General features: G+C 39.0%; 1 protein-coding gene across 2 annotated transcripts; it reads left to right on the forward strand.

The window, feature by feature from the left end:
* Positions 1 to 800: 800 nt before the first annotated feature.
* Positions 801 to 26,452, forward strand: LOC133525093 (histone acetyltransferase KAT2A). Of its 2 annotated transcripts, XM_061861336.1 has the most exons (20): positions 801 to 1,220; positions 3,214 to 3,392; positions 4,130 to 4,259; positions 4,989 to 5,134; positions 5,753 to 5,977; positions 6,766 to 6,815; positions 7,316 to 7,481; positions 8,575 to 8,713; positions 11,503 to 11,583; positions 12,143 to 12,318; positions 13,559 to 13,691; positions 14,373 to 14,445; positions 14,532 to 14,607; positions 19,526 to 19,670; positions 20,359 to 20,519; positions 20,761 to 20,838; positions 21,966 to 22,088; positions 22,744 to 22,834; positions 24,093 to 24,219; positions 25,626 to 26,452. In XM_061861336.1, exons 1-20 carry the CDS (start codon positions 1,139 to 1,141, stop codon positions 25,690 to 25,692), a joined length of 2,448 nt encoding a protein of 815 aa, XP_061717320.1. In that variant the 5' UTR covers positions 801 to 1,138; the 3' UTR covers positions 25,693 to 26,452. The 2 variants fall into 2 exon arrangements, with proteins under 2 accessions (XP_061717320.1, XP_061717322.1); XM_061861338.1 differs by lacking the exon at positions 21,966 to 22,088 and having other exon boundaries at positions 970 to 1,220.
* Positions 26,453 to 27,711: the final 1,259 nt, after the last annotated feature.

Raw genomic sequence — 27,711 nt, forward strand, 5'->3', positions numbered from 1 at the left:
CCGGTTTCCGATCCCTGGTTTTATCATTCATGTAGTATCGTGTGGCATAATAAGCTTTAGAAATAAGTTTACGCTTTACATGATTCTTAAATTCATTAATTGATAATTCAGTAAAATGGTTTGGAATGGTTTGGAAGTTTATTATAAAATCATACACAATTACCCATGAATGATTTTTTAATTTTATGGAGCCCTTGGCACTGCGAGCTTACTTATATTTATTTCTAGTATTAATATTATGAATGTCACAATTTTTCTTAAAATCGGCAATATATTTATGAACATACAGAATATTTTCATTTATAAATGTATTGACAGTGCACTGTCATTATGTCAATTTCCTTAATTTTTTCTCTAAGTGAGTCTCTATGGTTCATTTTATAAATACACATCACCTTAGGCACATTGAGAATTTCATACCGACAATATTTGCACCTGGCTTGCAGTCTATTCCTTTCTACTTTAAAATATTCAAGTCTGTTAAAAAATGAAACCATTTCAAGCTAGTGGAAAATTACTTGATATGTAGTAGTGATTGCACACAACATTAAAATACGGCGTTCTTTAAACTTTAAACAAACGATTTCCTTTGGCTGAATTGATATTTATATTCCTAAGAATCCTAAGATGTATTTAAGAAGTGAATTCACCTAGATTTTAGATCCATTTAATCTAAATCTGTTCAGCGGTTATTAATTCCCCATACGAACTTCTCTCTCTCCCTTTTCCCCGGGACTCAAACTATCTCTATACCAAATTATAACTGAATATTCTGCAATTGAGGGGAGAGACAGAATTAAAAAATGAAATTAGAATTTTGCGCCTATTTCTAATGACAATTTGGATGTGTTTCAGTATATATTTCTATAATAAATAATATATAATAAAAAATAAAATAATAATTTTTCCTGCAATTAATACATGCTGACCATAGATTACAGACAAGCAAAAGCAAACGTCAAAATCTGTCAAGCAAGTGTCAACTGTGTCAACGCTACGATATAGCTACGATGGACGCGAATTGTCAAACATTTCATTAAATCTGTTTGTTGAATGCAAAATTATCGAAAAATACAAACAATTGTGGCCTAAACGGCCTGAAATTACGCGTTTCGTAATAACTGTTTGTACCGTCAAAATGTCTCAATTACCAGACGATATTGGAGATATGACCATGGCTACGGCGGAGCCAGATTCTTCACAAACTCACGGGCATGACGGTAAATAACTTCAAAAGTAATGGTATTTTTAGTACATTTTAAACAAACCACCTATAATTCTCTCTAAATAACATAGCTTAACTCTAAATTTATCGCATTTATTCGGAAGCTAGACAAATGAGCATTTGATTATCAAAAACCCGCCTACAACATCTTCCGAAAGTTTAGAAGCTGTACTACACACTAAATAACTAATTTGAGAGTAAATAAAATAACGAAGATCTTAAGGAATTTGTTTTTATTTAGAAATATCATCTTTTTGTACATTCTTGACAGTAAAACTGGCATAAAAGTTCAGATGTGTTCCTATGTTGTAATTTTTCTAAACAAATTGTAGTAGCTACTGTGTTACATATCGACACTAACCTGTTTTCAACAATTCAGATACAACATACTGATGAGCAATTTGTTTAATATGAGCGAAGCAACCTTTGTAAAACCTTTAATATTATTGAAAAAAACAACTGATGCTTTTACTGGAAAATGTAATTATAAGTAACACTTAATCACTTTCTGCCGGTTAAAAAACACCACATGGAACTGATGGAAGTTATTTCAATACCTCCTAAGTATACTGAGGCAAGTGCAAAATCAGGATTTTGCAGGAGAGTGGTTCAAATGCACAATGTAACATAACTTCCTTATTTGTTGATGTAGTTCCATAAAATTATGGATTTGTTGTGGTGAAATAAATAGCATTTTAGTGGAGCCAACAAGCCCTTGATCCAGTATATGTCACAATGTGTTCATCTTTACGATAATATTTAGTTTAAAGTAGAATTGTATCTATGTTATTTAACCATCAAACCAGTTAAAATTTATTAAATAATTGAAATTTGAATTTTTATTATCAGCTTTCATACCACATCAACCAAGTAAGTTGTATCACTATGCCACACTTCTTTTTCCCTCTTCAGCGTTAAATGTACCGCGTACTGTGATGGTACTTGCTTCAGTATACAATGTTCGAGTTTATAAAATGATGTTAGTTTCATCCATATACATCACTTTATTTCCAAAACGAATACGAAATTCAGCATGAAATTTCAGTGGAAGATAAATATTGGTATTTTAACCATAAATATGTAAAAAAACGTAAAATGATAAAATTTTCACTTGCCTCAGTATACTTAGGAGGTATTGATTTGTACATTTTTTCTGAGCATGCCATGTTGGATTTTCAATACTATCATGTACATAAGTTGTAAAACCTGTAAACATGCAGTGCACCCCAAATAGTTGTCATTTCAGGGTGGTATTCCATCTGTCCAATATCTTGATTTGAATGTGTATTTGCATCTCACATTTATCTTAATAAGAGAGTGAGAGCAATGCACATTGGACCAAGATATTGGACAGGTGCAATACCACCCTAAGTAAAAAAATAATGTTACCTTTCGATTCCTTACATTTTATTTAAAAATATATTGTATAGCAACCACATACATAAATGCAATATTTCACTGACAAAATCACAATTTTCTTGTTTTCCATAGATTGAAACGGTTTCCATTGCCATTTTCTTAGGAGTTCATATCATCAGTAAAGTGTGATTGTTAGACTTTGATTATTATTTGTGACTTTTGTATTGCTTTAAGGCAATGGGTCCCATACAGACATTTTATCCTCAAAACAAACCTGATAGATTTAAAAAAAATTGTTTACTTGCCTATTTAAGAAACCCAAACACAATTAAGTTACATTGTTTTATCATAGATAGAGTTCCTATGGCCAACTCCAGTGTCCATCATCAGATCAGCTTAATGGTACCATAAATTTGCATTGTCAGTTCCAGCTCCATCAAATACGGAAAGTGGGTCTAATTTAGCTTGCAAGATTAGACCCAAACATATGACATATATTTGCAAGTTAAATAAATTATTGTAAAAAGCAGACCTATAAAAATTAAAGATCTAGCTAACCTGAAACAGTTGCACTATAACTTATGTATAAAAACATAGACGTTAATAACTTTGCCATGTTATGGTTCCAGCAACATCAAGTGCCAATAGCGAGGACACAGCCGCTGGCAGTGCTGCAACCCCCGCTGGCAGCGAGGGCCAAGCGTCCCGCCAGTCCAACCTGCAGCGGATACAGCAGCGCAAGCAGCAGGTGTACAACTGGCCGCATAACAAGAAGTTATTGAAGCTTGCCATTTACTCGGCTTGTCAGGTGAGAATTTTTCTAATCAATTGTTTTCTATTGTGAAAATCAACGTTCCCTACGATGCCTTAAAAATGCTCAAAATAAGTTTGCATTTAAAAAATCCTTACTTGCTTTCTTTGCTAGCAGAATGAAAAAATAATAATGTATGTGTAAGCTCTATATGTTTTGTCGTTATTTATGTATATATTATAAGAAATATAAGTATGTATATTTATGTATGTATGTATGGTATATTATTGTATTATATTTGGTTGTTGTTGTTAAAGTAGCACCGCCCACAATCTCTCTACTTTGCCTAAAGGTTGACTGGTAGAGAATGCCTCATGGCATTAAGTCCGCCTTTTGTACTATAAGGTTTTCTTTTATGCAATAAAGATTAAATAAATAAATAAATTAAATACCACTTTCTTCTTGGTTGCATACTCATGACATGAGGGATGCAACTATTTATTTATTTACTTAAACTTTATTACACAAATTACAAGTTTTTACAAATTGCTGACTTATTTCCAAATGGCATTCTATATGAGTCAACCATAAGGCGAAACAGAGATGTATCAATGTACTGGGCAAAAATATATCCTCACTATCAACTTCAGATTTTTAAGGCAAATCTTTTTAGGGTTCCGGAGTCAACTAGGGACTGTATGTTCAAACAGGTAATACTGCTGTACACGTGAATGGGTTTCAGCGGGTATTACGCACATGTAATCATAATGATAGTATATAGTAATCAATTCCAGACCCCGGACTGCAACTGCACGGGCTGGAAGACGCCGATGCCGCAGCAGGCCATCAAAGCCAACGCGCGCGCCGACAACCAACCTTTGGCCACCTTCAACGACCCTTGCCGCAACTGCAACCATATTTTAGGTAAGTCCCTAGACTGGGATGCCTAGATTTGGTGGCAGAGCGGTTCGTCCCAAAATCCCTGTGTCGGTTGTCGGCCAGCATGTCTTTATCCGGGCAGGCTAAACGCCATGCATTTTCTGCTTCCGTCGATCATGATTGTCGTCATTCAGTGATTACAAAGTATTGAAGGCAAATTGGTTTGTTTACATTATTTGCAATTTCTATTGAACTCCACTTTATGTATTGTTATTCCTGATTACATTGTACAGGATTTCAATATATCACCTTACAGTGATATCTAGAATATCTATCTAGCTAGCGTAAACCGCATGTGAGTTTAAATCTTAGTGTAAGGCCTAAGTGGACGCTCGAGTTGGGCGTGCGGCGTGCATGTTCAACAAATGCAAACGTATAGGAGCGGCCATAGTGCACGCTGCTCAAATCACTTACGAGCCCGACGCTACGCTGCACGCCCCGCCGAACGCTCCGCTTCGAGCGTCCACTCAGGCTAGAAGCTCTTTTATAAAGAAAAGTAATCACATATTTTCTCAAGCTCCTGTCTGTTTGTTTTATCAATTCCTGTATCAAATCTTTCATCCTTTAACACGGTTATCACAATGATACGAGTTCTCACGTCACCCCGGTGTATGAGCGTGACAGGCTGACAGCGTATGCACGTACTATTACGACGTGCGAAACTGCGAATTCGCATTCAATGTGAAAACCGTCTAAATTCTATGTTATTTGCAGAAAAACATGTGACCCAACTGCAAGGTCTTCAAGTATCGGAAGTAAACCGTCTTCTCGGGGCAGTCGTTGACGTGGAGAACATCTTCATGTCCATGCATCGCGAGGACGATCATGATACCAAGCGAGTTTATTATTATCTGTTCAAAGTGAGTGCACGTTAGCTACATGATCATTTATTCTTAATGCAATTTGAGACGTTAGAACAGATAGAAATACTCCAACGGCAGATCCTAGGTGCTATAAAACTTGCCGAAAAGCGAGCCGATGGCAGTTGGAGGATTTGAAAGAAGGCTGAAATAGAGCAACTAATAGCCGAACCGAATATAATAGGTGAGACCAAGCACACCGCTGGCTTGGCCACCTCGAAAGGATGGATGACATCGGGCAGTCAACAGGGCTTACTTGGGTCGACCAACTGGACGCCGTCCTGTTGGTCATTCTAAATATCGTCGGGCGGATAGAGTGAAGGCAGATCTCCGTGAGATTTTTGTGTTAATTTGTATTATAGTGCACAAACAAAATTCTTAATGTTTTACCCAAATGTTCCGCTTAATTAGTACAAGTCTATGATATAGGTCATCTAGGGTCCCGATTTGTTATCACTTTCACCACCAAGCGCCCCATTTCCTATGCAAAATAAACATACCTAGATGGTTCTGGGCAGTGAATGTGTTAAACAATTCAAAAATAGATTAACAAACTACTAAAACCGGGTGCCTGTTAAAAACGAAACAATGCTTACGGGAATAATATTTTCCTCGTAGCTCCTCCGGAAATGCATCCTCTCCCGCTCCAAGCCCACCATCGAGGGCCCCCTCGGCCAGCCGCCCTTCGAGCGGCCCTCCATCGCCAAGGCCATCACCAACTTCGTGCTCTACAAGTTCAACACGCTGCCCCAGAGGGAGTGGCAGACTATGTACGACTTAGCCAAGATGTTTCTGCACTGTTTCAATCATTGGAACTTTGAAACGCCCAGTGTCAGGAAATTGGTGAGTTTTTCACATCATATTCTCAGCCCCACGTTATACTGCTGGCACAGACTTCTCATTGTACGAAGGTATAGGTCGTAGGAAGGTATGTGTTACATGAAAAATAAAATATTCATTAATTCATAGGCAAGGCTCGGAAAACGATTAAATTTCTAAACCGTTATCACGTACTTGGCACAAAACCTTTTAATTTCGGTTTTGTTCGTAAAACCGGTATTTAGGAGAACATTTCCATTAGGTTCTTGTCAGATCAACCGGTTTAACGATAAAAACTGGTTTCTTCCTATGACGGTGTCTTTACGAGGCACACCACCAGGCCGGCCGGCCGTCTCTCCGCTCGTCGAATAAACCGGTTTATTTGGGTTACAATAAAGTTCTAAAAACGTTCGCGTTCTTATGGAAGTTCGGAGTAAAACCGGAATAAACCGGTATTTACCGCTGTTTTAAAACTGGTTCCGACCCTTGGGTATAAATTCACCTTCGTGTTGTGCAGCCTATTTTCGTCTTTCTGTTTTATCCTCGTAAGGCCCAAGGTCCTACCTATAGGACTTATTCAGTTCGATGAAATTTAAATCATATTCAATTAGGACAGAGTTGCATTTGTTTTGTTTCGTGCAATTTTCAAACAAAATAAAATCTACTGTATTCCGTGCACTATAGGTTCAAATTCCAGTGGCAAATTTTGGATTTTTCATTTCTATGGCTGGGTCTTAAGAGGATATAGGTATTTACATACGTAGATATAACAGAACGTTTTATGTTTTTGTTCAATTTATTTTTGTTTTCAGCAAGTTTCCAATCCAGAAGACATATCAGCATATCAAATTAATTACACAAGGTTAGTATAAAAAAAAAACTATAACTTGTTGGATACAACCAACCATTTTCTTAATTAATCAATACTTAGTCAATCAGATTTTGATGGATTTGTCCTGATTGAATTATGTTGTTACTTGGTTATGAAATACAGCAGGTATTAGTACCTGTGTGTGTAGTGTAAACGTTAGCGTTTCAAACGTCTAATTTAATTGGACACATGTTTGACGAGTTGTTAGTATTTTTGAATGATGTTTCTGGTAGCTTAGTAATAGTCAGTGGTCTCTGCCAGAGAAATAATTTATAATCAAAACCGAATACTTAGTTATAATAACCTGCAGAAATCTGTATTGTACACATTTAAAGCTGAGTTATTAAACGCTATCATGCCAATGGATTGGGTTTTTAGCTTTATCAGTAGTTTAAAAAATATCTTAACATACCCGACACTTTCTAGAATGCCCTTTTGTTATTAAAAATCATGTCACCCTTCACTGTGATAGTAAATGATTTCCTCCCCAGATGGCTGGTGTTCTGCCACGTGCCAGCCTTCTGCGACTCGCTGCCGCACTACGAGACGTCGCTGGTGTTCGGGCGCACGCTGCTGCGCGCCGTGTTCAAGTCCGTGTGCCGCCAGCTCATGGACAAGTGCCACTCCGAGCGCGACCGCATGCCGCCGGAGAAGCGGGTGAGTGCTCCTGGATCATTTATTTCAAGGTGTGTGGAATACATTTTTTCTAACTTTAGGAGCGATTATTTTCGAAAGTATTCACTTAGTCAAAATACTTTCTTGCCGCCGAGTTTCTTCCCGGTCCATATTGGGATACCCTCCTCCAATTTAGAGGGGATTTAAATCTCCTCGGGTCAGAGGTGTAGGGTTAAAGCCGCTGTAGCTTTATTTGATGTTCATGCACATTGTAATATGCCTACTTTTATAATTAACTATCTTTATCTTATCTTTAGAAACCTAAAAGTGGTTTTAAAATACTTATCGAATGACGTGCCACACTTAGTTTTTTTTTTCTGTTTTATTTTTTTTTCACTTTTATGCGTGCGTTTGTTTTATGCCATAAACGCAGCGTTCGAGCTACTCCTCCCGCAAAATACCGTAAAGCTGAGTTACTCTGAACCATTTTTTAAATATATAACAATCTATAAGATATGAGAAACCATATGTTTTTTTAGAAAATCTATTTTAATTTAAATAAGTAATAAGTATCACTTATCATCAGGTGTGATCGTGGTCAAACGCCTGCCTATCCTCCATAAAATAAAATAAAAACTTGGAAGTCACTCGAATTTATTTCAGTTGTATCCTTATTACTACTGCAACTTTTATCGAAAATATATAAAACTTTACAATCTTTCTCACAAAACACTGTAGAATTATATGGTAAAGAAAACCAAATTCATAGAACTGTGCCTCAATTCCTAAAAAAATAAGCCTAAATCCCGCCTAGGTTCCTACCACTGCCCCGCTCTCGTCCGCATAGTCAGTGCGGGGCAAGTCGTGTTGCTAGACGGACGTGTGCTGCGTTGCGCGCGCGAACAAGCCAAATTCTATTTCGAAAGCATAGTTCTGCGCTCGATCTTTTGCAGCGGGTGGTGCGGTGAGGGGTATAAGCTCCGCCCACACGCGCAAGGCCATTGGCTACCGAAGGTAGAGGCAAGGAACACAAACTCCTTAGGCAGAATTGTTACAAAAGTGTTCAGCTGTCAGCTATAAATAATAGTTCCAAATCTAGGCGTTATTGACGAACTAAAACTTATTTTGTTTTCAGGTGCTGGTATTGACTCACTTCCCACGCTTCTTAGCTCTGCTAGAAGAAGAGATATTCAGCGCCAACTCTCCCATCTGGGATCCTGAGTACAAACAGGTGCCACCCAACCACCTTCAGGCTATTCTGGACAATAAGACCAGTAAGTTTACTGTTACCATTTCCATGAATCAAAGTCCGCCATTTTGAAAAAAAAAACTAAAAACCGAATGGAAAAATGAAACATATTATTCAACCTGCTCACGAATTTCATGAGAATCTGTTGAGAAAGACCTGTAAAGGAGAAAAAACGGAAATACGAAATAATTTTTGCCCAATAAAAACAAATATGAAAAAAAATGAACGAAGACTTGGCGCTAACTAGGTCGAAAACAATGAGAGCTACCGTTTTTGCGCTCACCGGTTGGCGCCACTGTAGATGTAGCTCCAAAATGCTGCTGGATGTGATTGTAACCCACGTATGAAATTGTTTATAGTTTAAGCTCAATGTAAGTGAACTTTTGTTCTTTATGAGTAATAAAAATCTTTAACCCCAAATAACAGATCTCAAAATTCTGCTATGCCATTTTTTTAATCAATACGTTCTAATATACTTACAAAAAAATTTAACTTCTAAATTTGCTTTTTTCTCAACCTGGTTAATATTGCATTTATTGTAGCTAGCACTTTTTTAAATCCACTAACATTTATTGAACTATATATAATGTTTACCGTGATTAATCAAAGATGGGAATATATATATATATATTTCTTAATTTTTAATAATTGGGAATAAGGAATGAAATTTCGCAATAAAAAAGCTTGCAACCCCCAAAAATTCTATGCATTTGACATTTTTAAAGACCTCCGTCTATACTAGCGCCCCTAGCGGCGAAATTAAACAGGGTAGCATTTGCACATTCATTCTATACAATAGGGAGTATTACTACAATTTTCTGCCGCCAGAGTGCAGCACTAGCACCTATCGTACACCATAGAGCAACTTGTACATACTGTACCTTAGTTTTCACAGATAATAAAATATGACATTGATGCATCAAGGCGGTTTGTTTACAAAGAGCCTACCGGGAAACGCTAAAATCGAAATTTAGCTATCTGCCCCATTTTCTCTCGAATTAGTTAACGACATTTCGATTATCTTGTTTTGCGGTAGATCCTCAGATTATGATGGATTGTGGTAGTGGCGCCCTCTACGTAGAGTTTCGCGTAATGTACGGAGGCGTACTACGCCATCTGTTCCAAATTCGAAGCACGAATTTGTCTTAGACTTTACACAACAAGAATTAAAGAATCTTTGACATACAGCCTCAGCATGATTTGTCAGTCACGTTTTATTTGTATATCCACTCAGCATGGTTACCGCTCATTTCAGCCTGCACTGGGTCATATCTCGACCTACAAAAGGCCCAGCGATAACGTATCTCCGATAGTGCATCTGATTTTATATCTCACAAATGTGGTAGTAGTATTGGTTAAGATCAAAGTAAATATTGTCGTACAAGTGTTATTTGGTGTATTTAGACATTGGCTTTATATTTTTGGCGGACTTTTGAGTTTGAGGCAGGCGCTTTCGTAAAAACTAGTGCCTACGCCAATTCTCGGGATTAGTTGCCAAGCGGACCCCAGACTCCCACGAGCCGCGGGCAATAATCCGGGACAAACGCTAGGAGGAAGAAGAAGATATTTCAATAGTAAGTCTTCATCAAATCGTTTAGTTTTGAGAGGATTTAAATACACACGTATATGACTATGCAACATTTTAAACTATTTCCCTATATAACGTAAAAACCACTACCATAAAACTTTCCAACTATATTCCAGACCAGAGCAAAACTCAACTTTAAAATATTCTTAATATCGACACAATTGGTATTTTGGTTTAGACGGTTTACATTATTTGTGACCGCGGCCGGCAAAACTTTCCTCTTTGTCGCTTGCCATAAGAACGAGATTTGCTTGTATCTTTAGACGAATAATCTGACAAGGCGTCCTACGTTTATAGAATTTATAAAATAACTAGCTTTTGTCTGCGACTTCATCTGCGTGGAATCAGTAATTTGGGTAGCTTATTTTTTATCTTATCTGCTTTTTATTGATTCCTTACGTAAACTTCCTTATTTGAGAGACAATTATAACGCCTTGATAAAGTGAAATGGCAATTAAATTCGAGTAAATTATCAGGCGATGCATCAATTATCTCAATTTCGAGTTAGAAGTTAGATAATTTTCAAATCGGGTCGGCGGTTTAAGCGTGAAAAGTTGACAGACGGACACACTTTCTCATTTATAATCAGACATAGGAATCCGTGGGGCAAAATTGTTTGACAAGTAGGGAGTTCCTGTATCGATAAAGTCGACTATCGATGCTAGTTCTATATACTAGTGATCACTCAAGCGTTTGCTTGTAAAAATACGTTTTTATTAAGAGTAAAAATAATAATAACTCAATTTAATCTTCTTCGTTTTTAAGACAAGACATGACAATTTTACGATCTTACTCATCCCAATTTTTTTCTTCGTGAATGTCCCATTTACTATTGTTAAAGTAAACGACCAGAATTTGTTCTATATTTTCGGGTATTAAGTGTCTAAAATTAAGGGAGTAAAATTATAAACTTGTCTTGTCTTAAAAACGAATAAGAGTACATTGAGTTATTATTTAATTATTTTTTTACTCTTAATAAAACATATTTTAACAAGCAAACCCTTGTGTGATCACTAATATATAGAACTAGCATCGATAGTTGAGTTTATCGATACAGGAACTCCCTACTTGTCAAACAATTTTGCCCCGCGGATTCCTATGTCTGTTTATAATATTAGTATGGATTTTGATATTGGAGTTAGTTTTTTACCATTGAGACAGATAATTGAGATAATTCATCTTGTTGAGAGCCTTCTAATATTATCATCATATGTGATAACTTGCAGCGCCGCGGCGGGGTGAATTCGAGCGGGTGACGACCAGCGGCGACAGTAAGGACGGGTTCACCACCGTGTCGCTTTCTTCTGGTAAGTTTGCACTTCACACAATATACAAGAATTGCTCGTTTAAAGGTATAATGATTAAAAAATACAATGATTAACTTTAAAAAATTGGCATGCGCGGCAAAAGGAATGGGCTCAGCATAGGCTGCGTCAGCCATTACAAATTGACTGGGCAGCGCTGATTTTCAGTCCGTCCCCTTCACTGAACCACATTGACATGACATGCGGGGTAATGTGTTTTCTGGCCAATAACTATTCGAAATCAAGACCTATGGAGTATATAGGCCAGCAAACACCCATTGACAGAGAAATCGCGACACGGAAATGGAGATGGATAGGGCATACTATCCGAAGAGGGGAAAAGAATAACTACCACTGCTTTCGGTTGGAAACCGCTGGACGGAAGCCGTGGCTCCGAGCACCCTGTACTGTCTTGGCTACGGTCAGTCATAAATAAGCTGCGAGGTCGAGTTGCTTAATGATAAGAAGGCGTGGCGCGAGCTTGTGAAGGCCTTTTGCACCTCTGGGGTGCTTTAGGACAACAACGTCAAAATGTTTAATGAATGTACTTTGTAAAAAACAGGTTCAATAAAACAAGAGTCACTCAAGCGCGCTGCCGAATCCCGAGGCGAAGCTGCCTCCGCCGCCGGCGGTAAACGACGACGTGTCGTGGAAGACAGCGCCGATGACGTCAGCGAGCGCTGCGTGGCCGACATCGTGGCCACCATCACCGACCCCGCCTACATGTGCGGGCCCGACGTGAGTAGCCGACATGCCACAAACGACGACGTGTCGTGAAGACAGCGCGAACGACGTCAGCGAGCGCTGCGTGGCCGACATCGTGGCCACCATCACCGACCCCGCCTACATGTGCGGGCCCGACGTGAGTAGCCGACATGCCACAAACGACGACGTGTCGTGAAGACAGCGCGAACGACGTCAGCGAGCGCTGCGTGGCCGACATCGTGGCCACCATCACCGACCCCGCCTACATGTGCGGGCCCGACGTGAGTAGCCGACATGCCACAAACGACGACGTGTCGTGAAGACAGCGCGAACGACGTCAGCGAGCGCTGCGTGGCCGACATCGTGGCCACCATCACCGACCCCGCCTACATGTGCGGGCCCGACGTGAGTAGCCGACATGCCACAAACGACGACGTGTCGTGAAGACAGCGCGAACGACGTCAGCGAGCGCTGCGTGGCCGACATCGTGGCCACCATCACCGACCCCGCCTACATGTGCGGGCCCGACGTGAGTAGCCGACATGCCACAAACGACGACGTGTCGTGAAGACAGCGCGGACGACGTCAGCGAGCGCTGCGTGGCCGACATCGTGGCCTCCTTGTGTTATATTCCTCATCATTGAGGTTCGTGTCTTCTGCTCATCACCTTAGTGACGCGTGGGGCGCGGTGGTGCTTGTCTGAAGGATTATGATTTTTTCTGCTAGTCGACTTTAACCGTTAAATTAAGACTATAATCGCATACTTTTCACTATGAACTCAACTATAATGAACTTGAACAATCACGTCTCGCCGCGATCAAGAGGAAAAACCCAAAGAATAGAACAAAATACATCAACGAGCTTCTTATTATTTAAAAAAAAGCTCGTAGTTGTCTTTTGTTCTATCCTTTTATCTACTGAAATATTACCTAAGTTCATTTCATTACTAAGGTTGTATAGTAGATAAAGTATTATTTTAATTGACTCATGGTAAACAATAATAGTAAAAAAGTGTATATAATCAAACTTATTTTTTAATTTGAACTTACAAACTCATACCTTACTTAGGCTGTATAAGTGTATATGGAAATAAGTTTCTGGATTAAATTAATTTCTTTCATTCATTCATTCATTCCTTAGGGCACGAAGCATGCTGAGTGGCCTAAGTAAGGGGTTTACAAAACTCGACTATGACTCATTTTATAACTTTGTCCCTTGAATTTTAAAAACCCTTATTATATACCTGTTTCACAAAATACTATTTCACTTACAGGCATTGTTTCAAATGCAAGCGCCGCGCGATGAAGCCGCCAAAGTGGAGGAACAGCGGAAGATGATAGAGTTCCATGTCATCGGGAACTCTCTCACGGGACCCGTTAACAAGCAAACCATGTTGTGGCTTATAGGTCTGGACCCTTATCTTGTTTAATAAAGTTTAGTCTTAAAAAAGGTAATAATTGTATAAAAAAAAAAAAAACAGTATTTAGATCTCCCCGAAGTGAGACCTGACGATTGACAAGAAAATCTTTCATGCGGGGGTACCATTTGATACTTAAATGTTATTACTACGTAATTAGTTGTATCGTTACAGACGCTAAAATTTGAAGCGCTGGTGGCCTAGCGGTAAGAGCGTGTGACTTGCAATCCGGAGGTCGCGGGTTCAAACCCCGGCTCGTACCAATGAGTTTTTCGGAAGTTATGTACGAAATATCATTTGATATTCACCAGTCGCTTTTCGGTGAAGGAAAACATCGTGAGGAAACCGGACTAATACCAACAAGGCCTAGTTTACCCTCTGGGTTGAAAGGTCAGATGGCAGTCGCTTTCGTAAAAACTAGTGCCTACGCCAATTCTCGGGATTAGTTGCCAAGCGGACCTCAGGCTCCTAAGAGCCGTGGCAAAATGCCGGGACAACTCGAGGAAGAAGAGTTACAGACGCTAAAATTTGCGTGAGACAAAAAATATATAAAAACCAAATAAACTAATATGTCCCTAGTTGACTACAAGAACTTTGCTTCGCTCGGCCGATGAGATAGATGAAATTAATTCCATCTAGACTTAATAAAACAACTGTTTTTATTTTGCAGGTCTTCATAATGTTTTCTCTCATCAGTTACCCGAAATGACCAAAGAATATATTTCACAACTAGTATTTGACCCGTAAGTATTAATCCAAGGATTGCATTATTGTGTACAACTTATAGATTTAATTGTCAATTATTTTTTAAATATATCTTTTGTTTCAGAAAACACAAAACATTAGCTTTAATCAAGGAAGGAAGACCAATTGGAGGGATATGCTTCAGGACTTTCCACTCACAGGTATCTTTACTCATAGTGTTGTGTTCCTGCCGGTAAGTAAGGTTGCCAGAGCTCAACGAGGGGGGCTTTAGGGTCGGCAACGCGCATGTCACTCTGGAGTTGCAGGCGTACATAGGCTACGGAGACTGCTTACCATCAGGCGGGCCGTATGCTTGTTTGCCACCGACGTAGTATAAAAAAAAATCTTTGCTCTTAAATTTTCGACTCTCCCGTATCTAATTCACGGCTATGTCATACCTTCTCCTCTTCAAACTTTTCTCGAATCTCTCCGGGTCTACCGTTTAACTCTTAGTCCGTTTGACGACTGCTCTGGCCTAGTGGATAGGAACCCTGCCTATGAAGCCGATGATCCCGGTTTCGAATCCCGGTAATGGCATTTATTTGTGTGATGAACACACTACACAGATATTTGTTCCTGAGTCATGAGTGTTTTCTATGTATATAAGTATGTATTTACCAATATACGTATGTATATCGTTGCCTATTACCCACAGTACAAGCTTTGCTTAGTTTGGAGCTAGATCGATCTGTGTAAGATTCTCCCCAAACATTTATTCGGCCCAGGTACTAAAACCTGACAGGTGAATGATTATATTATTGATTTCGAAAGTAACAAAGTAAAAATCTACTTCAAAACTTGATATGTTACTTGATACAAACAACTATCAATAGGGTTTCCTGAAATAAAGTGGATCTTCTGATATTTAAGAGTCCTTATTCCTACAGACGAGCGTATTTTGTAAAATGCTTCCTTTTTCATTCAAGATTACGACGTAACTATTAGTATTTATTCAAAAACTGATAACGTACTTAAATAATCGTTTCCTAAACTAGGGGCTCCAACAGTTCAAATTTTCATTTTCTCTTTGAAACCTCTTTTTTAATGAGGTTTTTTGGGAGTCTTTTCCAAATTTTGCAGTGAGATGTGGCGTTTCGGTTCTCAATTTTGCTATAAACAAGAATCATTTGGTACATGAATGACTACAATTTGATTCAACATATCTCGTACGAGGGGCTGGAATGATTAACAATCGAAGATTCATTTGAAAAAACTGATAAAATACCTTCCGAGTTTTCTTCATTTTTTTGGCGAAAACAGGGTTTTATTATATTTTATTTCCGCAAATTGTACGCATATTTTGCTTTAAAAATAATATTATAGCAAACTGTAACTTTATGTTAACCTATAAAAAAAAAAATCGTAACTATGGGACCTACATTGCCGTAAATTTATATTTTTTTAAAACACGTATAAATCACGCAGCAGCGACGCCCCGCTCTCAGTCCGCGCGGAGCGCGCTTAGAGGACGGACCTGTGCTCGATTGTCAGGCATTCGTTGCGATCGTAATCAGCTACGGAGTTCCGAGAAGTGCTATATACTGCGATTAGAAAATCTTAATAAAAGTTCATTTTTTACAGTATGCCTAACAGACTCGCTTATTGATGGATTTTCAGTGTTACTTTTTTTTTAATACTAAGTCGGTGGCAAACAAGCATACGGCCCGCATATGTACGCCTGCAACTCCAGAGGAGTTACATGCGCGTTGCCGACCCTAACCCCCTCCCTCCCCTCGTTGAGCTCTGGCAACCTTACTCACCGGCAGGAACACAACACTATGAGTAAGGTCTAGTGTTATTTGGCTGCGATTTTCTGAAAAACGCATTTTCACTTGAAATTACGTTAGGGTTTGCATTATTATTTTTGACCCGGATGAAGTCCAAGTTCTCATGATGGAGTCAGGAGTTGGTCACCAGAACTCCTAATCTACTAATTATAATCCCATCGTGTTTGGGCTCAAAAGATTTGCCCTGACGAACACCATCGATCTAGATGAGGTCCAGGGTCTCATGATGGAGTCAGGAGTTGGTCACTAGAACTCCTAATCTACTCATTATAATTCCATCGTGTTTGGGCTCAACAGAGTTGCCCTGATGAGCACCTTCAATCTAGATGAGGTCCAGGGTCTCATGATGGAGTCAGGAGCTGGTCACCAGAACTCCTAATCTACTCATCATAACTCCATCGTGTTTGGGTTCAATAGAGTTGCCCTGACGAGCACCATCAATCTAGATGAGGTCCAGGGTCTCATGATGGAGTCAGGAGCTGGTCACCAGAACTCCTAATCTACTCATCATAACTCCATCGTGTTTGGGCTCAATAGATTTGCCCTGATGAACACCATCGATCTAGATGAGGCTCAGGGTCTCATGATGGAGTCAGGAGTAGGTCACCAGAACTCCTAAACTACTCATCATAACCTCATCGTGTTCGGGCTCAATAGATTTGCCCTGACGAGCATCATCAATCTAGATAAAGTCCAGGGTCTCATGATGGAGTCAGGAGTTGGTCACTAGAACTCCTAATCTACTCATTATAATTCCAACGTGTTTGGGCTCAAAAGATTTGCCCTGATGAGCACCATCGATCTAGATGAGGTCCAGGGTCTCATGATGGAGTCAGGAGTTGGTCACCAGAACTCCTACTCTACTCATCATAACTCCATCGTGTTTGGGCTCAATAGAGTTGCCCTGACGAGCACCTTCAATCTAGATGAGGTCCAGGGTCTCATGATGGAGTCAGGAGCTGGTCACCAGAACTCTTAATCTACTCATCATAACTCCATCGTGTTTGGGTTCAATACAGTTGCCCTGACGAGCACCATCAATCTAGATGAAGTCCAGGGTCTCATGATGGAGTCAGGAGCTGGTTACCAGAACTCCTAATCTACTCATCATAACTCCATCGTGTTTGGGCTCAATAGATTTGCCCTGATGAACACCATCGATCTAGATGAGGCCCAGGGTCTCATGATGGAGTCAGGAGTTGGTCACCAGAACTCCTAATCTACTCATCATAACCTCATCGTGTTTGGGCTCAATAGATTTGCCCTGACGAGCATCATCAATCTAGATAAAGTCCAGGGTCTCATGATGGAGTCAGGAGTTGGTCACTAGAACTCCTAATCTACTCATTATAATTCCAACGTGTTTGGGCTCAAAAGATTTGCCCTGCCGAGCACCATCGATCTAGATGAGGACCAGGGTTTCATGATGGAGTCAGGAGTTGGTCACCAGAACTCCTAATCTACTCATCATAACTCCATCGTGTATGGGCTCAATAGAGTTGCCCTGACGAGCACCATCAATCTAGATCAGGTCCAGGGTCTCATGATGGACTCAGGAGTTGATCACCAGAACTCCTAGTCTATTCATCATAACTCCATCGTGTTTGGGCTCAAAAGATTTGCCCTGACGAATACCATCGATCTAGATTAAGTCGAGGGTCTCATGATGGACTCAGTAGTTGGTCACCAGAACTCCTAATCTATTCATCATAATGGTAATTTGATGGTGCTTGTCGGAGTAAATCTATTGAGCCCAAACACGATGGAGTTATGATAAATAGATTAAGAGTTCTGGTGACCAACTCCTGACTCCATCATGAGACCCTGGACTTCATCTAGATCGATGGTACTCGTCAGGGCAAATCTTTTGAGCCCAAACACGATGGAATTATAATGAGTAGATTAGGAGTTCTAGTGACCAACTCCTGACTCCATCATGAGACCCTGAACATCATCTAGATTGATGGTGCTCGTGAGGGCAAATCTATTGAGCCCAAACACGATGGAGTTATGATGAGTAGATTAGGAATTATGGTGACCAACTCCTGACTCCATCATGAGACCCTGGACTTCATCTAGATCGATGGTACTCGTCAGGGCAAATCTTTTGAGCCCAAACACGATGGAATTATAATGAGTAGATTAGGAACTATGGTGACCAACTCCTGACTCCATCATGAGACCCCTGACTTCATCTAGATCGATGGTACACTACTCTCTATCGCACTAATATACGCAAACGATTGGTATTTTGGCTAGGCACTAAGCAAGTGTGTGGCCAACATGCCAATCGTTTACGATACGACAACGAAACAATATCTGTCTCTCTATCGCACTAATATACTTTATTTATACCTGCAGTCATTTAGTAACTTCTTCATTTTCCATTGGTGTGAAAGAGACAGAATAAAGAGCAAGGGTTATAGTACACTCTGTAGTCGCCTGAGATAAGACATGCTAAATCGCTCCCCATTTTTAAGGCTCAACTCAAAATACACTATCTGTCCCTTCCTCAAACTCGTTAATCATTCGATTCAGTCTCTTTGATTCTGTGTTGTGTGAAATATATATGTATATGTTTATATATATATATATATATATATATATATATATATATTTATTTATCTTATTTATGTATATATTTATATGTTATACATATATTTGTGCTGTTTTATTTTTTTCCTCTGTTCTGGTTCTCCATTTATATTTGCTACCCTTATACATATTTCTTCCTTACAGTAATTTCTACTACCTGAAGGTTGTCTGGAAGAGATCGCTTTTTAGCGATAAGACCGCCTGTTGTTGCTTAGTTTTTTATGTTAATTACTGTATTTAATCATGTTTTCGTTGTGCACAATAAAGAATATTATTATTATTATTATTATTATTAGTCTGTACACTTAGTAGTAGTGTACATAAAAAAAAAAAAACTACTGTGCATATACAATAAAATAAAGAGTGCCCATATGATATCATATGACACTAAAATTAATGTTGCTTGAAATTATATTGAAAACTATCAAGATTATTCTAGTCTGCATTGAAACGTGCGTCGCGTTGCCGGCGCTCGCGTACCGAGCGCCAACGCCATCTATCGAGCGTTATTTCGTGAAATCGGAGAACGCTCCAAGGATTAAGGGCTCTTAATTCAGGCGCCTCATCATTATCTGAACTGTCTTATAACTTTCAGTGCCAAGCGTCTCATTTCCAATACAAAACGAACCCACCTAGCAGGTTTTTGGCATGATAAAATGTCGGCGCTGATTTTGAACTAAATATGTATTCCATCCAGGGCTTCAGCGAGGTGGTGTTCTGCGCGGTGACCTCCAACGAGCAGGTGAAAGGCTACGGAACACATCTGATGAACCACCTCAAGGACTATCACATACGGAATAACATCCTGCACTTCCTGTCGTTCGCTGACGAGTTCGCCATTGGTAAGGATGCTGGCAGGTCAACATGATGTAAATCCCTACTTTTACTATGACTCCTCTGTTTGCTTCTTTCCTCGTCACAATTAAGTTTTAAACCGCTGAATATTTCCAAAATTGCAACTATAAGTGTAACTAAACGTACTCGTTAGATGGCAGTCAAAAATTATCGTGTCACTGAAAACGTATGTTTGAAGGATATTAGCTGAAGTATAGGTAAAAAACTTAAGTAAGTCACCTGTTGTATGTAGTTGTGACGTGTTCGAATAGACAATACATGTTTAAAAGACACACACAAACAAAACAAATGTCTATTCGAACACGTCACAACTACATACAACAGGTGACTTACTTAAGTTTTTAACCTATATAGACTTGTCGGAGAATTACATATTTTATTTATATGAATTAATTAAAATAATGATTTAATAAAGTAGGTTCATAGAAATAAAACAATTGTAACCTATTTTATTAATGTGACACTGGTTTTTATTCCCTTTTGTAAAGTATAATTTTTCATAATCCAGCCGCGTATACGCGAACGACAATCCCAAAGTAAACAAGTAGTAAATAAAAAAATAAAAACAAGCTTTCAAATCATGGCAAACTTTTTTTTAGTAAAAGCTTTGTATTACATTTTATCAGTAAACGCCTATGTGACAGAACATATGACCTAACTATTTCTGACCTACAGGTTACTTCAAGAAGCAAGGCTTCAGCAAGGACATCCGGCTGCCGCGCGCCATGTACCAGGGCTACATAAAGGACTACGAGGGAGCCACGCTCATGCACTGCGAGCTCAACCCCAGGATAGTCTACACGCAGTTCACGTCGGTCATACGCCGGCAGAAAGAGGTATTATATACATTAGCCACTTGCGAACTTGAGCCTTAATTTTTTCGCAAATTCATTAATTTTTTTCAATGTTTATACTTTCTGACGCGCTAAATGGCAAAAAACGGAACCCTTATAGATTCGTCATGTCCGTCTGTCCGTTTATGTCACAGCCACTTTGTTCAGAAACTATAAGAACTATACTGTTCAAACTTGGTAAGTAGATGTATTTTTGAGATATTTGATGATATTTCTTTTTCAGATCGTTAAGAAATTGATAGATATGAGGCAGAAAGAAGTTAGAAAAATTCATCCCGGACTTACGTGTTTTAAAGAGGGTGTAAGTATTTATTTTTTACATACATATACTTAATCTCTATAGTGTCCTACAAGGTTGTATAAATAGTCAGTAAAACTTTAATATTTTTTTGTCATTTTAGTCTCAGTAAGTACAAGAGTCATTTGTTCAGAGTTATTCAGAGTAGAGATGACGCACCAGGTTGCAGTGCGATCCACAGTGCAGCCGGCAAAGAGGCTACCCAACTAGCAAAAGAGTCTCAGGTTGCGCACTTTATAAAACTGATGAGCTTATAGAGCTCTTATTATTGTTTTGGAACATATCATCACTCTTATATTAGTCTTAGACAAGCTAGTACCGGCTTTAGTAAGGTCAGTCTTATTACCTAGTCTTATATATGTATATAAGAGCATTTTATAATACTATTATAAACCTCTTGCTCTTACAAGAACATTTACGAAGTCTCATTGAACTTGAGAGTGCCTGGTCTTATATCCCCTTTCTCTAAGTACATTTGATTTTATATTAGACTTTATAAATGCTATTGTAAGAATGTAAGACTAATATCAACATAGTATAATACTATTATAAGCCTCTTGGTCCTACAATAACATTTACGAAGTCTCATTGAACTTGAGAGTACCTAGTCTTATATCCCCTTTCTCTAAGTTCATTTGATTTTATATTAGACTTTATAAATGCTATTGTAAGAATGTAAGACTAATATCAACATAGTATAATACTATTATAAGCCTCTTGGTCCTACAATAACATTTACGAAGTCTTATTGAACTTGAGAGTGCCTGGTCTTATATCCCCTTTCTCTAAGTTCATTTGATTTTATATTAGACTTTATATATGCTATTGTAAGAATGTAAGACTAATATCAACATAGTATTATACTATTATAAGCCTCTTGGTTATACGCTTATAATTTGTGCCCAAATCCGGGCTTATACGATGATATAAGATCAATATAAGAGCGAAAAAATTGTAGTCTTGAGACTATTCTAAGCGTGTTTTTGCTAGTTGGGTACAGCCTCGTGTACGCGGCGGTGTGTCCGCACCGCTCGTCAGCGATTGGAAACCGCGACACTGTGCGCCGCCTCGTACAATCGCCACCGTTACTAATCCAGACACGTACGCTCAGTTGTGTGTTGGTGTGGCAGGTCCGCAGCATACCCGTGGAGTGCATCCCCGGGCTGCGCGAGACGGGCTGGCGGCCGGCGCGCGCGCAGCCCGCCGACGCGGCCGCCGACGACGTGCCCGCGCTGCGCGCCGTGCTGCACGCGGTATGTACATGTACATACATGACGGCGGCCGATCGTAACTTTCCTGTGTAATGAATAGACGACAGTCACATCAAACCAATAGATGTTGCTTCAGATGCCTGAAGGGTGAGCTGCCCAGAAATAGAAGCCCCGCTAAGCGGAGCTCCGTCGACTCAAGGGACGAGACAAAGATTTTAATGTTTCACGATATGCCTAGCAATATTACGATCGGCTGCCGACATATACAAAATACTTTTACAGTACATATGGGGCTACTTTATAGCACTAGTGCGAGAAGTAGCATATTACGTTACTGTGTCGAACATTTAAAGGGCCATATGTACTGTAAAACGTTGTACGATACATGTGCGAATAGGTAATTCGCAACTCGTGTCGATTTAAAACACTCCCTTCGGTCGTGTTTTAATTTATCGCCACTCGTTTCGAATTTCCTATTTTTCGCACTTGTATCGTAATGTACTATTTCCGTGCTGCAATCGTTTAATATACCATTAGATATATCGTATGACTTGACTCGAACTTGACGCCCCGCCCGCTTCGGCACAATATGTGTGGGGTCATTTTGCAGAGCTAGTTCGTAATCTATGTTTATTATCAATCGCTGCATTTAGGTTTGATCAATGCTGTAATTCACCACATTTAATATTCACTACAGGTAAAGAACCACGCAGCCGCTTGGCCGTTCTTGAAGCCGGTGGACAAAGCGGAGGTCCCCGACTATTACGACCACATCAAATATCCGATGGGTAAGCACAACAAAGATGTATACGATTGTACACCGAGTAGAAACAATGCATGGCTACCAAAACTCACTAACTACATAAAAATAATTAAACAAAAATCAACCTTGTTTTGGTACTACTACGGTTCAGTTTGGATCTGAACTTGTGGTAGTAATTAGTGAGTTTTGGTTGTCACCTGACGATGTGTTCACGCAGTTTTGCAGCTCGTTGGACCTATATAAAGTTCCAAATTGCTAAATTTTCAACAGGAAAAGGTCTGAAATTTCTCAAAATTTCATATAGGATTATTTTGATTACATAAATGCTTTACTTTTTAACCCCCGACGCAAAAAGAATAATAAAAAAATGTATTGTAGCACGGGTAAACCGGTTTCGGCTGGTTCTTAGACGAAATCTATTCATCCATTTTAACAAATAGGGCTTTTTTTATTTATATGAAGCTATAGCTCAGGATTCTACAAATTTCCTGAAACTTTCCCAACTTTTTGAAAACTTGTACATAGATTTCTTACCACATCACTTGTTACTTGAAAACTAGTCATTGAAATAAATAAATGATGATAAATGGTTTCATCAAAACATGATTTTTTTTGTCGAATTAAGTTTGCACCTAAACATGAAATGCATGTTACAGTACATATGTTGCTACTTTAGCGCACTAGTGCGATAATTGGCACATTACGTAACTATGTCGAAAATTGAAAGGGCCATATGTACAGTCAGCGTCAAATACTTTGTGGCAGTCAAAGTGGCCAAATAGTTCGGTACACCATACTAAATATATGGTGGTGGTGGTATGGTGGTATGGTGGTGGTGGTGGTAATATATGGTACTATAAAACGTAGTACGATACATGTGCGAATAGGTAATTCGCAACTCGTGTCGATTTAAAACACTCCCTTCGGCCGCGTTTTAATGTATCGCTACTCGGTGCATATAAATAAATAAATAAATATTATAGGACATTATTACACAAATTGACTAAGTCCCACAGTAAGCTCAATAAGGCTTGTGTTGAGGGTACTTAGACAACGATATATATAATATATAAATATTTATAAATACTTAAATACATAGAAAACACCCATAACTCAGGAACAAATATCTATGCTCATCATACGAATAAATCCCCTTACCAGGATTTGAACCTGGGACCATCGGCTTCGTAGGCAGGGTCACTACCCACTAGGCCAGACCGGTCGTCAAAGCAAGTGCAAGTTTCATATTTTTCGCACTTGTATCGTAATGTACTATTTTTCAGATCTACGCACGATGGGCGAGCGTGTGAAGGCACGGTACTACGTCTCTAAGAGGCTTTTCATCGCCGACATGACGCGAATTTTCACCAACTGCCGCACATACAACTCGCCCGAGACAGATTATTACAAGTGAGTCTGGTAACCTTTCATATGTGTGTGGTGACAGGGAGAAACTGCAGCATTCGGGCATATTCGGCTCCGTTCGGCTCAGCATTGCTCCGAGCAATTATTAGGGTTGACACAACTTAACGTCCCTTTGCGTGCACAACCAAATAAGATAATTAATTGAATTTTGACAACCCTAAATAGCCGAAAGAAATAGTGACGTACAATTAGAAAGGGATAGCTTGATTCGTCCCTGAATCGCTGACAAACTTCGGTTTTGTAGGAAGTTTCTTTTCTGGACGATATTACTATTACTTATTCTGTGGTGGTGGTGAAAAAGCGCGGGTTCTAACCTCGCTGGTGACGTGTATAGCAGAAGAAAATGCAAGGAAAAGAAGACTAAAAATTCGGTAAGGATCCATATCATACACCGACAAGTGGTTAAAATAGGCCTTTTATATGATGGTTACTTATCTATACAGTGTGTTTTTTTGATATAAATGCCAACACTAGACGTAGGTTTTAGTGCTATAAAACAATTCTGAAAGATTTTTTTTTATTTAGTCTTAACTACCAGAACTTAATCCATTTTCGAAAATATTTCGAGCGTCAATGTATTTCGTACATCATGGTCACTAGTGACAGTTGTGACGTCACATCATTAAACGCGACGTATTGAGTTAAAACAATTTGGTGGTACATTACTTGCTGAATTATTTTACAAGGAAGAATATAAGTCGTCAATATTTTATAAAACTTATAAAAGTGTGCATTAAAGCCTAAACTAACCCGTGCGCCGCTGGTACAGTCAGGTCTGAAAACACCGCCACGATCGAAGTGCCAAAAATATGTATACACGACCTTATGGCCCATATATTAGAGTAGTGTATACATATTTTTGGCACTTTGTCCGTATCGATATTTTCAGACGTGACTGTACGAGGGCGCGCGGGGCAGGGACAACTTCACCAAAGAGATCCGATTGCGAGTTAATTCCTAAATATGTACTTTGTATTGCGCTATATATTGTAAATAAAAGTATAGTGCATAATTTGACAATTTTTGTTGGAGAAAACAACTACAAATTTGGACACACATATGTATGCAAATTTTAAGCTCATCGGAAACCGGGAAGTGAGTCAAATTTTACTTGCAAGATTTGACCCGTACAAACATATATCCTTCCCCCCGATACGACCTTCAAGAAAGGAGCGTACTCCTATCTTAAAGGCCGGCAACGCACTTACAACCCCTCTGGTGTTGCAGGTGTCCATGGGCGGCGGTGATCCCTTATCAGGTGATCCGTCTGCTCGTTTGCCTCCAGTACCATAAAAAAAATTGCAAGTTAAATAAAAGCTTGTAAAACAGTTATATATCTCGTCGATATTCATCTATGTTGTACAATCATAGAAAAAAAAAATTGTTAACAGGTGCGCAAACACGCTGGAGAAGTACTTCCAAACGAAGATGAAGGAGGCCGGGCTGTGGGACAAATGATCGGAGTTCAGCTTCGACGCCTTCTTCCTGCGGGAACTGCACGCGCTCGCCCCCGCCGCCCCCGCCGCCGCCGCCGGGGCCACCCCCGGCCTCCCACGGTCCTAATACTAGTACATATTAACCGTTGCTTTTGTTTTGTTTCGTTCGATTTTTAAACGAAACAAATTTCAATTATATGTCCTAATACCATTGATTCGAAGGTGATCGTCGGTTTTCGTAAGCGTTGGGCGTCCCTCGTCAAATTAAACGTATATACGTGATATATTTAGGAAATTAATCGTTATAATTGCTAGAAATAGAATATGACGGTTAAAGTTAAAACAGAATCACGAAATATAACGGGATTATGAGAAATCCTGCAATAAAAATTTGAACATGACAAGAAAAACTATTATACACAAGCGTATACTACTCATACTATTCAAGAAAGTTATCATCTTTTTAAACGAAAATAGACAAATTCTGCCATTTAAATGAAACTAAAATCGTATCCTCATACAATAAAATGTTATAGAGTCAGACCAAGCTAAGTTGGCAGCGATTTTGTTAGCCCAGTCTGTGAAAGTTAAGTAAACTGAGCATAGAAGTTAGAAAATAACACTTGCACTGTCTGCACTGTCAAAATCGCTGCTAACTTACCTTGGTCCGACTCTATTTTGATCTTGTTCGGAAGTTCATTATTACTTCTAAAGAGAGTGGAGAGATTGATAACTGACCATTTTACACTTTCGACGAAATATTTTGTATGTTAGACCGCTAGAGGTTAGAGGTTGTTTAAAGCAAAGAGGATTTGAAATAGAGGTGGATTGTCAAAGAAAATTTTGTAGCCGCAGTAAATTTATTGCCATCTTTAGACACATGATTAAAACTTTTAGAACGCCATTTGAATTAAATACTTATTCTTTCACTGATATGTGTTAAATTTGTTAAATATCAAAAAGTGGAGCCGTCTAATATCAAAGGCCAAAGGTATGACGGCATCGTTTCGAGCGATGGCGCCACTTTTTGATATTTATCAAATTTAACACATATCAGTAAAATAATCAAAGTCAAATGGCGTTCTAATAGTTTTAATCACGTGTCGAAAGATGGCGGTAAATTTACTGCGGCTACAAAGTTTTCTGTGACAGTCCACTAGTATTTCAAATTCCCTTTGGTTTAAAGTAATAAGACATCCATATTTATTATTTACACCACCCGCTATTAATTTATTTTGGAATGTAAAATACTACCGTGTTCGTAGTTTTATTAGTCGATAATAGCGTCATTCATATCGCCTGCTAAATCTAAGGAACTGTTTTGATAATCGTTCCTCTCTATCCGACATTTTGACATTACTGAATGTTAGAAAGAGACAAAATTTAACAGAGGTTCGTAACTTTCAACTTTATGAATAAGGGGGCAAGAAAATAAAAAAATCGTCATTGCCTCGTTAAGACTGATGTTATTTTCTAATGTGTCGCTTAACTTCAAACTCAGATAACACCATCTGTCAGATTTTGCGGGTTTGATATTAAGAAAAGTTAAATAGTAAGTAATAGGGTAGATTTTTCCTACGAGGGTTGAATGGATATGAGTTTGATATTAAGCGACATAAATTATGGGGTAGTATTTGTTATTCTATGTAGATTTAGATCTGTTCCACAGATCCTTAAATTATTCCTTTTACTTTTCTGTCCTATTTTCTCTGGTACTATAATTATTCGTTGTTTTAATTTCTTAATGTCAATGAAGAGTCAGCTGCCGAAATAACTGACTGTAGATATTTGTTTGCAGGGGGGTCAATTATCCTTGCAGCTGGCTATAATAGCGTCTATACATTAAAAATTATATGCTTTCATACGCATTCATATGTATACTTATACCATGTAATATTGCGCTGTAAGATGTCCAGTAGGGCTAAGATGGCCGGCTCTTTATCATTTGTCACCATGCCTGTCACGTTCTAATCAGTATGTAAGTTCGAAAGTGACGGGCATAGTGACATGTGATAAAAATGGAACCATGCTGCCACCCCTG

Source organism: Cydia pomonella, chromosome 14 (assembly GCF_033807575.1).
Source record: "Cydia pomonella isolate Wapato2018A chromosome 14, ilCydPomo1, whole genome shotgun sequence".
In the NCBI taxonomy this organism is placed as follows: domain Eukaryota; kingdom Metazoa; phylum Arthropoda; class Insecta; order Lepidoptera; family Tortricidae; genus Cydia; species Cydia pomonella.